We start from the raw sequence: 14,124 nt of genomic DNA, 5'->3' as shown, positions 1-14,124 counted from the left end.
TCCAGTACGTCACTGTCTGTGTTTCTATTTTTAATCTTTGGCGATGGCACCTACACACACTATTTATTAATTCTACAAAGGGCTGAAATAAAGGTCAATATTAGTTATGAAGATCATGTTTTTATTATTATTATTATTATTATTATTATTTTAAATCTAGATAAGATTGATGGTTATCACATATGAGAAGCCTTTTTAACATTTAATCCATATGACGAACTAGTCACTTTTTTTTTAAAGTGACTAATACTTATATTTTAGTTACTAGCTGCTATTCCAACAGTTACTAGTAACTATTTTAGTTTCACTCGTCAAAATGTATTAGGTACTAGTACTTGTTTTTTACTATACTATACTATACAATACTTTTTACTATTCTGATTGTTACTGGTAACTATTGCAATGTTACTAGTAACTAGTCGTTTTTATTTTACTGGTCACATTTTTAATGAAACCATCAACAAGCTGTTTTGACTAGTTACTAGTAATTCCTCATGTTTAAAAAAAACCTGTTACTGGAATATAACTAAATGTCACTAGTAGCATAGTTACTAGTATCTCGTAGTGAATACATTTTGACGAGTGAAATTAAAATAGTTACTATTTACTGTTGGAATAGCAGCGAGTAAGTCAAATATAAGTATGAGTAACTTTTAACAATGGGACTAGTTCGTCATGCGGCTCAAGGCGTCTTTGCCGTGGACGCGGGCCCGTGCAGCCAGAAGAACGATGCTGCCGCCTAGCGGTAGGACCGGGCAGCGGTACACGACGGAGTCCGACACCTGGTGGCGGCGGCGCCGGCAGGACGCGCGCACCGGGGCCTGGGAATCTGGAGGTCGCGCACTGAAAAGCTACAGGGTTGTTTCCTTTTCTATGCTTCAACAAGAAGAGGCTCATACTATACCTTTTTCCTATCATATCATTAATAATGTGACTCTGGGAAATTTGTAGTTGGAGGCAAGACGATATAATAAGTGGGTCACGTCACTGATTCATTTTATGCCACGTTAATGATGAGTACGAAGACAGTGAAGACAATAACTACACTGAACAGTGTTGTGTGTTCAGTGTCCTGATGATTCTGCCAATGTTGACATTTATATCTAAAGTTTTTAAAATATTGCTGCTGGTGGGGACTACGTCCCTGATGACCCTGCAATAGACCCGGTTTTTTATCGGCTCAACCTCCGATCGGCTCTGGTGTGAACAGGACACCCGGGTCGAGCCGCTCGTTTTGGCCCGTTTACCGGCGCGATGCGACGCGCATTGAACGTTGGCGTGAATATCCGTTGTACCGTTCCATCTTTCCATGTCCCATTCAGAATCCAGAATCAGAAGTTACTGACTTGTTTTTTTCCCCGCATATGGGGGGGGGGGGGGGGCGTCAAATGTTGCGAATGTGGCGATCGCTCCAGGCCGGTCTCCAGCACCGCTCCAAGCCGGTCTCCAGCACCGCTCCAGGCCGGTCTCCAGCACCGCTCCAGGCCGGTCTCCGATCACGAATGATCCGGTTCTTTTGAACAGCTCAAAATCTTCCCCCGCCCAAAGGTTTACAGTTTGATGTGCTTGTTTGTTGAAGCTGCCGTCTCCTCTATTGTTTCATTCCCAAACGCACTGGCACCGTGCCACGCCCCTTTTCCCACCTTTTCGTGACGTCGAACGTGGCGCACCAGAAAAAAAACCCGACATTTCTCCTGGCAATGGGAAAGGTGTCAATCACCTAAATCCGCCGACTTTGGTGTAAAAAACGGTGGTTTAGCCAGGGTGTCGTTGTAAAGGGTTATAGAAGATGATAATAATGCATATTCTACATGTTGTACTGTGTGGTTTGTTCAGACCCAATAACACTCACAGTTTACTATTACTGATGCAGAACAGAGCGCGTCCTAATATTTTCAAGACGATCTGCTTTTTTGTACATTTTTGATAAATAGTTTTATATTGTCCCATTTTAAACAATTCAATTCAAGTAATAGAGTTTATTAATATGGATCATAAACGCATTGGTCGCGCAGGTGTGTGTGTGTGTGAGAGAGAGAGGGGAGGGGGTGGAAGGAAGCAGGTGAACAAAAAAAAAAAAAGCTAAAATAATAAATAAAATACAACATAATACAATACAATTAAATAAAATAAAATTAAATAGAAATCCAGATACCGATTTGAGTATAAATACACATTTATTTTTCAAGATTCAAGAGGATTTTGCAGCCCGCTGTGGTGGGACACGTTCCCTCTCTTTTATTCCCCGCGTGAACATATGTATATGTGTATATGTGTATATATGTATATGTGTATATATATATATACATAAAAGCCTACAAACAGAGGGGTTTGGGAAGTGACTCGGTGCGTTTTGGTGTGAATTGACGGTTTAAACCGCGGAGCTCCGCGTGTGTTGGAAACTTCCCTGATCACACACGTGACCACTCTGACAGGCGGCAGCACCGCTCGCATCCTGGCGGTGTCCTTCCGCTGGGGGGGGGGGGGGGGACTAGCTCCTTTATCGCAGCTTAACCGGCGTTTGCCACGACCCCCCGCGGCGCCCGCTCGCCCTTCTCCGTGCGTGGCTTCCGGGTGAATTCATCGCAGTGGAAAACCTGTGTGGCTCTGATTTTATCAAAAAAAAAAAATTTTTTTGGGGGGGGGGGGGTTCAACGGAACTATATTAGTGAAAGCGGAGGGATACTCGTTCTAGGAGCCGAGCCTGCTCTATCTTCTTTTTTCCTTTGGCGGAGGCCATGATGGGAGCTGCAGAGTTCAGCCGGAGAGAGTGAACCGAGAAAAGATGATTCCCCGGGACGGAGCCGTCAAAGGAACCGGAGCGGATTCGTGATATTTGTATAGTTATTATACATTCAAGGTGGAGCCTGTCACTTTTTTTTCGGACGCGCCTTTGGCAACCAATAGGCCACCATGTTGGTTCGTTAGGACGCTTTTGGATCCAAAGGGGGGGTTGCCTTAGATATTGTCGCTAGCTAGCTGTGCTAGCTGGCCAGTTAGCTGCAGAGCTAGCTCGGTCCGGAGTGAGTGGATGTACGGGGGCTTCTGGAACCGCTGGTCCTGCTACTAAGCTGCTCGCTCGGACCGTGTCTGACCTTTACGTTTATTTCTTGCATGTATTATATGGTGGACATCCGCAACAGGAAGAAAATCCAAGACTTGGGAGAGTCGGGCCTGCGCTGAGGAGCGGAGCACGGCCCGTCTCTGTGACCCAGAGGAAGCCGTTCTAATCCCCGCAGACCCGGAGAGCCGGTCGGTCTCCGCGGGGACCCGCGGTGGAAACGACCACGTCGCGAACATTTGAAGCGTCCTTCTCCTCATTTTGAACCCGTAAAGACTGCGTTCGCTCGCTCTACAATGGCCGCGATCATAAAAGAGATGGTGAGCCGGAACAAAAGGCGGTACCAGGAGGACGGCTTCGACCTGGACCTGACTTGTATCCTTCATCTTTACCAGTTCCCCGACACCCACAGTGACCATTAGGTCGACTGGTTGATGTATGCTTTACCAGTAGTAACTACAGCTAACCTGTTAGCTCTCAGGCTGCTAAGCTGCTAGCTTGTGGCTGGTTGAGCAGGTAGCACCGCTGTCAGCAGGCATGTGGAGGGACGGTGGATCTGTCAAATTAGATACTTTATTCATCCCCGGAGGGAGATTTCGGTGCTAGAGCAGCTAAAGTCAAAACAATAGTCAATGCAAAATGAAGTAAGATGAACAGGCAACAAATGGCAATATGCAAAAAACAACAAAGAAATAGAAAAAAAACAATATACACTAAACCTAAAGAATATCAATGAACCTCTGTATCAACCAGTGCGGAATATGAACAGCTATTACATTGTCAGCAGGCATGTGTGAGAGAGGGTATATGTCAAATTAACTGCAGAAATGTCACATTCAGATTTCTGCCAGTGCCAGTTTTATTCAAATTGAAATCATCATTGGGTAAAATAGAAACAGGACACACAACTTGTCTACGGATCGTCCAGATTGTGAGCTTTTGTGCGGTGTTAAATACTCCCAAGTCCTAATGTTGGCTTTTGAATTGCCAGGGATGATAGAATCCCCCTTAAACACTTCCTCTCCCCAATGGTGTCCCTGTGATGCCACTGTCATCCAGTTGATATGTGTGGGGTCATTTTCTGGTCCATGATGGCTGACATCACAATCTGTTTATTCTGCCAAGTACCTTTTTAATATGCAATGTATTTGGAAATGGAAATGGTTGATGCATTCCTGTACTGACCATTGGCATAAAAAGCACAATAGTCTTCAAAAGCAAAAAATATATAAAATGTTATGCACGAGACAGATTAAAAGGCTCTGACAGGGGTTATGTGGCACTATGGTTGCTAGTATTGTCTATCGGTATGAATATATTGATAGGATGGATCTTCTGTCCAGAAGTTAACCAATACCTGTGAATAAACCTAGTGGATGTAATAAGATCACTTCACAAAAATATGCAGTTTGCATGTATTTGGTGAAGCAACTAATTATGCCCGTTGTAAACGTAGAATTTGCCCCCTTAGACCCATCTGCATGATTGTTCTCATCTATGTAGAGTGACTGCTGCCCACCTGGTGAACAGAAGTTTAATACTGGTGCGGTTGGTCGGGAACCAGTTCAGGAACTGCTCTGGTTGATTTTATGTAAACACTACCCCAAATCCAGACTGATAGTGTTTTGTGGGCATTACCGGAATTATATTAGGGCTCTAATAGGTGAGGAAAGTCAGATAGTTCTGCAGTGAAGCTCATTCTTCATGAATTTATTTTCTAGTGAAGTGAATGGGAACAAATTATATGGTTCAAGGTTTTCTTGATGTAAATTGTCTTGATAATATTGAAATTGATCAGTGTGTAGTTGGTGAACCACCTCAGGAAGATATTGCTGAGCATATTGTAAATGGAATTATGAGCATATTTTAATTGCAATTAGACCAGATTGTGCTTGTCTTTTTTTCAGCATGATTTTGATAGTGTTCAAGTGTTGGTGTGAGTGACAGCCAAACTGCTTTTGGGATGTTGATAGTTGATGGTTAGAAATCTACTCCGTTGAAGTTGTTGCTTTCATTCTTCTTTTTTTTATTTTTTTTTATTTTTTTTTATTAAACTCCCCTTTATCATTTTGGCTTGGTATCTTAAAACAATATGGGCCCTCTGCAGTTATGTAATGTAGTATCACAGTTCTGGGAATTGCCCTTAAAATAGAGTACCCGTGTTCTTGTATCAGCATTGCTGCCTGAGTGCGCTCTCTCTCGCTCTCTCTCTTTCTCTCTCTCTCTCTCTCTCGCTCACCATCTCTCCTTTGCTCCTTTTCTTTACTACTCCCACTCTAATTCTCTTTTCCCTCCCTCCCTCTCATTTGCCCTCTTTCCTCAAACCCCCCACACACACACACACACACACACACACACACACACACACACACACACACACACACACACACCCTTCTCGCTCTCAGTTGTGGATTTGGCGTATGCACAGAGCTCAGGCAGGGCTGGCTACACAGAGAAAGGCGTGCCTGAAATGGCATTTATTTTTTCTACTTCAAGCTTCCGTTGTTGGGGGGGGTTCTGTATATGCGTTTCCTCCCAGCTGCAAAGAGCGAGCCCCCCTGCCCTGGGCCCAAGCTCTCCTGGGAGCACTGGAGCTTTTTAAAAACACAGAACAGTCTTGGCTAGAATCACTTTGCCAGTAGGTCTAAGGTTTTACAATGGTCTAATAGGTGGCACAGAGCGCTTGCATTTGGTCCCTAATTAGGTGTTTCAGGCATTAATGGAAGCTCATAGTACAGTACGTATAGATAAGCTCCCCTGCCTGCAGCTACAGGGAAGTAGCGAGGCAATATGCAAATGATGCCAAAGATTTTCTACTGGGGCGGATGGATTAATGCCACTGGGCCTGCATTGTTTTTAAAAGCCTGCTTTATGAAAATGCATTAGACCAGTGGTTGAAATCTGGTTGACATGGTTTTATCAAACAGGCATATGTTTGTTTCCCCACATAGAACATGTGAAATTGCATTGCATTGACCATGAACGCTGCTCAGTGTGGGACAAATTACATTTCTCTCATGCTTTTGCTGTTGAAACCATGCTATACACTTAAAGATGGTTCTGGTGTGTGTCAGGGGCTGAATGATTACAGGTCTGGCTGATGAGCGGTTCTACTGCATTTTGACTGATGTAATTGCTGCTTAAAACGTTTGTTCTTAAGTAGCTGCTTAAAAGGTAAGGTTTTGTGGTCTTGGCTCGATTGATGTCCAGACCAAAGCCATATCAGATTGTTTGAAATGTTGGCAATCATGAGTTAATAATCAATCAGCGCTGTCGTTATTGTGGAAGAGATGCAGGAATGTCACTGAAACGCCAAGAAGCGTTTTCCTGAATTGAGTGGAGTAAAACAGTTTTCCCGGGTAAGAAGAGCGCATCAGAGTGACCAAACTCACTCTGATGGCTCTGTGATTTTTCTCACACACCTTGAGATGGCTCTCAGTGGTAGATTTTATACCTTTTTTTTTTTTTTCTAATTTTGAATGGATTTTGTGTTTCACAAATTACTGACACAAAATGGATTTACTAATCAGCGAACCTCTTGACGGTGTAGGACCAAAAACAATAACGTTAGAAAAAGTTAAGAAGCACAGAAACAAGCATAGTAATGCAAGACAGGCTTTGATGCAGGTTAATGCAAGTGCGTATCGCACTTCTTACCGCAGCATTGCTGTATTTATGTGGGTGGTGATTTTTGCCCTATAGAGGATTGTTGATATTTATTAGCCTCAATTGGACTTTGTGTTCCTGTAAATATTGACACTAATATGTTCTAATTTACTACAAATGAATAACCAAATATTGGTTATTGGTAGACATGACTATCACTGTATCGGTATTGGCCTGCGGGGGGGGGGGGGGGGCAGCACATGGCTTTTTGTGCACACTCACGGCCCTGCATATTGCATGCATGCAGGAGTTCATCACTGGAGTTCTCAGTGTGTGTGACCGTGTGTCTAATCATTTTGACTGGTTTAAAAATGATTTTGCACCGCTTAACAAGTTCTGCTTGAATTAAAAGACACATCCAATTAGAAGTGTTCAGCCTTTTCTAATTCTGACACCATGACACAGAAAGTGTTGGAAAACACTGTCCTTCAGTCGCCGGCTTAAGTATAGAATCGCGCAGCTTTATGTCGACGTTTGTTACAGGTAGGCGTTTGCACTGAGCCAGGAAGACGTGTGTGCCAACCCAATTATTGTTTTCACAGCCATGTGTGACACAGATATGCATCCTTATTTATCTTGAATATGAAGAACCATGCTAGGTAAGAGTCAGATTTTTAAAGGGAGTCAAACTCTGTAGACAGAGCAAGTTGACATGGCCAAAAGTATCTCTTGTGTGGTGGAATTTTGTGGTTATTTTCTATTCAAAACCTTTTTTGAATGTGAGAATCAGAACACCTCATTTGATGGCTCTTGGCTTTTGAAACTACCCAAATATATGCATGGACATATTTATTTGTTTATGTGTTTGTATATAAGTGTTCTCTAAAAGCTTTCTCAATCTGTGGAAGCCCTTTTGAAACGTGGCCCCAGCGTTCATAGTATTCGATGAAGAGCTCGGTTGGTCAGGCTAAGCTCAGAGGAGAGATAAGCCTAACATTTGCAATGATCTCAATATAACTTTGGTCTCTAAAAATACATGCAGGTCAGCCAGTGGCGACTCTCCTTGTGCAGCCACATGTGGGCCTGGCTGTAGCTGGAGCACTGTACTCTGGTCCTCTCTGGCACGCCCCCCATCGTCCAGGCCATCTGTTAGAACACACACATACATTGAACAGAGCGCTTCTTACCCTGAAAGACAACGTTGTCGATATTTGCTGAAAACTTTTACAATGCAAGTGTTTAAATTTGTGATTTTAAATATGTTGTTCCCTTTGCCATATTAATGTTAAATTCAAGATTAATATACTCTCACTTCCACTTTGGTCTGACAAATAAGAGGTTTGGAACAGCCACAGTACATGCATTGCAGAAAATGGTGTATACTCAAACTCCTTAACCTGCTGTTGAACAGATATCTATCCAAACATCATCGCTATGGGGTTTCCTGCAGACAGACTCGAGGGCGTGTACAGAAACAATATAGATGACGTTGTACGGTAAGCGAGTCCTGCACCCATTTTTAACTTTGAATGCCGACCGTTACAGAAATGCATTCGTGGGCAAATATTGCCTGCAGAGAAACATGTTTGTATGAAATGATTGCACATTTCCTTTAAACACGCTGCCCACTGAAGCATCCTTTATCTAACATAAAGCTCTGTTCTCTCCTGCAACAGGTTTCTTGACTCAAAACACAAAAACCATTACAAAATCTACAACCTGTAAGTGTGATTATACTTTAATCTTTTTGTTTGTTTTTACATTGAAAGTTAAGGGGCTGTCCTTTTTGATTTTGATTATTTTAGATAATTATCCCAATGGGCAAACTATTTTTATGGGTTATTCTGAAGATTAACTTTGTGGGGGGTTGGGGAGGGGAGGGGGGTGTTTTGCAAATACTTTGATATGTGAAAAGCACAAGGCTGCTCGTGTGGAGCCTTCACGTTGCCATTCAAAAAGTCCTAGTTCCTTCCTAGTCCTAATCTTCAAAAAGGAAAAAAAGGTCCTCAATTGCATTATGTGTCCCGGCGTTGGATCAATGAATGTCAGTAAGAGACTTAAGAACATAGCTTGGCAGCGTTGTCATTTCTATTTAGACAGCCATCGTTAGCAAGCTGCCGTAAACTGAAAATACCAGTTACCTCCCAGAGAGTTTCAGACCGGTGACGACCAGACACGAAACACAACTGTCAACGCTGCTGTCTCCACCGTAGTTTGGCAAACCGCAGCGCACTCAACCGCAGTTGTAAACGGACACCTCCCGTAAAATGTTGCCGCGTTTATCCGGTGTGCCCGTAAAACACCGATGCAGTTCACAAAAGTGAACCAAAACCCAGTTTCGAAAATGGTATGATCAGTATACATTTGCGCACGGATTGAAATATACGATTTTTGTCCCTGCGAAGTGCAAAATAAATGTAAAGCAGGGTATACTAGCGTCATGATAACTCATCAAATTAATTGAATATTTTTAGGGGTATTAAGTTGTCCTTAGGTCTAACTAGAATTTGTCTCAAATTCTGGTCGATATCTAGCATCTAAGTCTTTCATTGAATTGCTTCGAATCTTCAACACACTCAATTCCGACAGAGGTTGTTCTTTATTGAGGTATAGAATGGTACTGGGGGATTGTGTGAGCCGCACCTGCTAGCTTCTATGTGATGACTGACCAATGTTGTTGTGTTTGTTTGTTTTTTTCTTCCCAATTCAGCTGTGCAGAAAGACACTATGATGCTGCCAAATTTAACTGCAGAGGTAGGCCGTCTCGCATAATAGCACAGGAAAACTCTTCACATTAGACACGGTCTGAAAGCCCGGAGTCCACAAACTTATCTGAAAAAGTTATTTCTCTCTGCTGTCTACTGCTCCACCTTCCTCTGTCTTTTCATCCCTCTCTTTCCCCTCCGCCTCATTCTGCTGTCCCCTCCACCTCATTCTGCTATCCCCCGGCCGACAGTTGCACAGTACCCCTTCGAAGACCACAACCCACCTCAGCTGGAGCTAATCAAGCCCTTTTGCGAAGACCTGGATCAGTGGCTCAGCGAGGATGACAATCACGTGGCCGCCATCCACTGTAAGGCCGGAAAGGGCCGTACGGGGGTGATGATCTGCGCCTATCTCCTCCACCGCAGCAAGTTCCTGGAGGCCCAGGAGGCACTTGACTTTTACGGTGAAGTCAGAACAAGGGACAAGAAGGTGAGCGGCTTTGTTTAGAGCTTTGGTTTTTACTGGTTATTGGTCGGAAAGCCACCTAAAGAGGCCACTGCTGTTGTTTTTAGGGAGTGACGATCCCCAGCCAGCGCCGCTACGTCTACTACTACAGCTACCTTCTGAAGAACCAGCTGGAGTACAAGCCCGTGGCGCTCCTCTTCCACAAAATGGTGTTTGAGACTCTCCCCATGTTCAGCGGAGGCACCTGCAGTGAGTCACACTCATGACCGACTCCCATATCAAAACCAGGGCGTGGGCGCGCATAGCGCTGTGCAAATGCGCGGAGGGCCCCGTCGCGCTTCCGCGCGGCAAGGCTTCCGCCCACGCTCAGGGGTTCGCGCTATGCAATAGGTCACTTTCTGTAGGTAGGAGTTCAGCCCTTATCTGCCGAGGTTATGAAACGCTATCAAATGAGACAGAATTAACTTCAGCGCTTGTAGACCTTTGGCCTAAAACAAGTGTGGCAAGCGCCCCGCTGACCTCGGCGGATAAACTGTAAGCATTTAAAATTTCCTCTTTCTATACTTTCACTTTTTTAGCAAAGCCAAATCTTACCTGCCTCATGAAAAGTGTTCAAGTGATTGGAATTGACTCTGTGGAGTTTGTCGCACTGGTGTGATGATTGGTACGGGAGGAGAATTATGTTGCGCCCTCTCGTTACCAGCAATCATAAGTAATTCTCTCCTTTGCAGGAAGCAATTGTAACATTTTATTAACCCAGACGACTAGAAATCTCTTTTGACAACCAGAAAAGAGGCATTTTAACTTTGTTTTTGCAATAATTGTAAAATTTAGTGTGATTGGGTGTGTTGTAACCTGGTGGTGCCACTTAGAATAAATAAGCAAAATAAGCTGGTTCGGAAACCAGGGCTCTCCGATAAGAACCAAATTACATCAGTACTTAGAGTCCTAGTCTTCTGGACTAAAGTGAGTACTTCGGTAGTTACCTAGTTAAGAAAAAAAAAAAAAACTTTTGACTGACAATGCAATAATTATTCAAAACGTTTCACTTTTTCACTTAATGCTGTGCATGCGCCTTTCTTTTTTCTTTTCTTTTTTATCTTTACGTGCAATTCACGTGGCCGATTGACTCCTGTGGCGTTGAATAATAATCCTGTTTTCTGCTCTAATTGTGTCTTGAGTCACGGATCCACCTCTCTTCGCTTTTTCTGAGCGTGTTAGCGTTCAAGCAGCTTGCCTGTCAGAAATGCACCTCTTTCCACCTTGACTCATGTGTGACCCTCTCACCCCAACGCCTCGCTGTGCTTAATTGCCGTCACTGCATCACACACAGACTATTAAAAGCGAGAATAAAATGGCCCTATTCTGAGGTTGACTCTCTTCACACTCAAGTCGTTTTCCAATATAATGATATTTTTATATTATTATATTTTCCTTGATTCCACGTGTGTGGGTGGGGGGGGGGGGGGGTTGTTAAGCTTTTATAAGAGAAGCTAGTTGAGTAACAGTTTCTGTGTTGTTGTTTTTTTGTATAGCCGATAAAGAATTAAGGAAAGGATAGGTTTGCCATTTCTCAACCCAGACCTTATTAAAACGTTGGTTCCCATAATTTGCAAACGTTCATTGCATAACCTTCCTCCCTGAGCACTTTAACTATTGAGAAACGTACGTCTCTTCTGCAGCTTCACACTGCTTAAATGCAGGCCAATTAAGAAAACGCTCGAGCCAAGAAAACGTTAAATCTCCTTTTTGCAAATGGGGAACTCGCATTATATTCAGTTTTTATATTTTCTGCTGGGGAAAAGTGGTCACTGTGTGTTAGCTTTTTCAAGGTTTCGTTGACTCATGTTCAAATCAGCTTGCCGGGTTAGAGCCACACCAACGTGAGAGGCTAGAAACAGGAAGTTGGACCGTTCAGCACGGTTGTGCTATAAAAGATGTACAAACGATGGGAACTAACATTTTAATGAGGCCTGGGTTGAAAAATGGAGAAACTTAGTTTAAACATGTACAAATTAAAACATATGCTCAGTTGCGGCCAAGAAATCAGCCTCCCCCCCCCCCCCTGCCCTGTTGTGATTTATGCACACCCTGCTTTCAAAATCATGTCCATTGTTGGTTAGAGGAGATGTCCTGTTTAAGATGCATGTAGGTTTTTATATTATTTTCGAGCTGCGGTAGATGAAATTGCTGTGTGAACGTCCGTTAGCAGCAGCTCGGTGTTTGTGTTGTGAAGCCGCGGCCCACGTTTTGTGATCTTCTCCCTCCCTCCCTCTCTCTCTAAGGGGACAGTACCGTTAAAAACAGGAGTGAGCCGACCCCTCAGGGCTTCAAGAAAGGGAATTGGCATTGGGGTAATTGAGTCTTTCATCCATTTATTTTTATTTTTTATAACTGTGACTCATTCGCTTTCATTTGGCCCCAGAGAACCACCAGGAAGGACCAGCCGTAGCTAGAATGTTTTATTTATTTGTTTGTTTATTTATTTTTCTTGCGAAAGGATGAGGTGTACAGTGTGGCAGCTCCGTCATACAAATACCCCCATATAGACACGCAAATATACACAAACAAGACACACACACACACACACACACACACCCATCCCAAAGGAGGTTTCAGTGCTCTCAAGCTGAGCTGGAATGCAAATGTGCGTGACTGTCTCATCAGAATAGGGTCCTTGGTTCTGGGTGTCTTTGGGTGTTTTATTTATTTATTTATTTTATTTCCTGCTCTCCTAACTTCAATTTTGTGTTTTTGTTCATTTTCATACCTTTCCTTTAATTGGGGGTTGAGGTATGCGGTGTTACACTCATGATACTAACACTGCTTTTCTGTCCCCTCCGGATCACTGTCTGTTTCTGCCCCCGACCCTTCTCTCTGTCCCCCCCACAATCTCACGAACCGGCCACAATTCCACGTTGACAATCTTTCCCGCAGACCCCCAGTTTGTCGTGTTCCAGCTGAAAGTCAAGATCCACACGTCCAACCCAGCTCACACGCGGCGTGAGGAGAAGCACATGTTGTTTGAATTCCCCCAACCGCTGCCCGTCTGCGGGGACATCAAGGTGGAGTTCTTCCATAAACAGAATAAGATGATGAAGAAGGTTTGTCGACTTGTTGTGTTTTGAGAGAGAGAGAGAGAGAGAGAGAGAGAGAGAGAGAGAGAGAGAGAGAGAGAGAGAGAGAGAGAGAGAGAGAGAGAGAGAGAGAGAGAGAGAGAGAGAGAGAGAGAGAGAGAGAGAGAGAGAGAGAGAGAGAGAGAGAGAGAGAGAGAGAGAGAGAGAGAGAGGTTTAATTAATGCTCACTTTGAAAGGAGATGTGTATGTATTGTCCAAAGTCCTTGAGAATGACAAAAATAAACTTTGCTTAAAAAGGTCCTTGAATTTCATTCTGTAATGCCAGAATGAACACTCTCATCCCTCCTCAATGTGTTGAGGTGGAGCGGAAATATGGAAACTTCATCATAGATGCGGAAACATTTTCAACTTCACTCAAATCACAGTTGTACATTTATTCATTCATTTTAACAACTTTGCCGACTCCTGAATCGGTAGTTCTGCTGGCTTTGTTCGTGTGGGGGAGGGAAAAAAAATTAAGCTTGTGTTCACTTACTCTTTACCTATTTTTTTATTATCCAGGACAAAATGTTTCACTTTTGGGTGAACACGTTTTTCATTCCTGGTCCGGAGGAGAGCGGGGAGAAGGTGGAGAACGGGACGGTGGTGAACGACGTGGACGCCGTGGCCAATCAGCAGGCAGGGGGGGCGGGGCAGAGCGCCGAGCCCAGGGACGGCGACAGGGACTACCTCATCCTGGCGCTCACAAAGAACGACCTGGACAAGGCCAACAAAGACAAAGCTAACCGCTACTTCTCGCCAAACTTCAAGGTGAGCCCATCGCAGGGTGGTGGATTTGGTTTATTTGTCAACAATAAATAAAAATAAAAGATCGCCAATCTAAACAAAGGCCCGGAGGGTTTGAGCGAGGGTTTTTACGCCTTCGCGGGGTGTGACTGAACTTCCAAAAATGTCACCGGGGCCGCGGGTTCGCAGGACACCATGGTTAGTCGTGGGGCGGCCGGCGCACACAGCTTCTCCGTCCTGCGTGATGCCACCGGAGGCGCCCGATGGGGGGGAGAAAAAACTGCCTGTGGAATCCCCCAGTGGATGATTTCCACTGGGGGAAGAAAAAGAAAAAAGTTGAAAATATCACGTTTAATCAGATATAAGATGAGTCATTATTACTGGTAGGGGAACTTCAAGACTTGATCTCCGTAGAAATCTGA

General features: G+C 43.9%; 1 protein-coding gene across 2 annotated transcripts in view; it reads left to right on the top strand.

The window, feature by feature from the left end:
- The first annotated feature begins 2,756 nt into the window (after positions 1 to 2,756).
- Positions 2,757 to 14,124, top strand: part of ptena (phosphatase and tensin homolog A) — an 11,998-nt gene continuing 630 nt past the window's right edge. The window contains exons 1-9 of one of the 2 annotated variants that reach the window (XM_080016294.1): positions 2,757 to 3,436; positions 8,079 to 8,163; positions 8,344 to 8,388; positions 9,378 to 9,421; positions 9,624 to 9,862; positions 9,946 to 10,087; positions 12,124 to 12,192; positions 12,776 to 12,942; positions 13,478 to 13,726. In XM_080016294.1, coding sequence (XP_079872420.1) covers positions 3,358 to 3,436; positions 8,079 to 8,163; positions 8,344 to 8,388; positions 9,378 to 9,421; positions 9,624 to 9,862; positions 9,946 to 10,087; positions 12,124 to 12,192; positions 12,776 to 12,942; positions 13,478 to 13,726 — 1,119 coding nt within the window. In that variant the 5' untranslated portion in view covers positions 2,757 to 3,357. The remainder of the gene's footprint in view (positions 3,437 to 8,078; positions 8,164 to 8,343; positions 8,389 to 9,377; positions 9,422 to 9,623; positions 9,863 to 9,945; positions 10,088 to 12,123; positions 12,193 to 12,775; positions 12,943 to 13,477; positions 13,727 to 14,124) is intronic. The other variant, XM_080016295.1, reaches the window with a different exon arrangement.

This window comes from Zeus faber (assembly GCF_960531495.2).
Source record: "Zeus faber genome assembly, chromosome: 16".
Classification (NCBI taxonomy): domain Eukaryota; kingdom Metazoa; phylum Chordata; class Actinopteri; order Zeiformes; family Zeidae; genus Zeus; species Zeus faber.
This window is presented reverse-complemented; position numbering and strand designations above follow the sequence as displayed.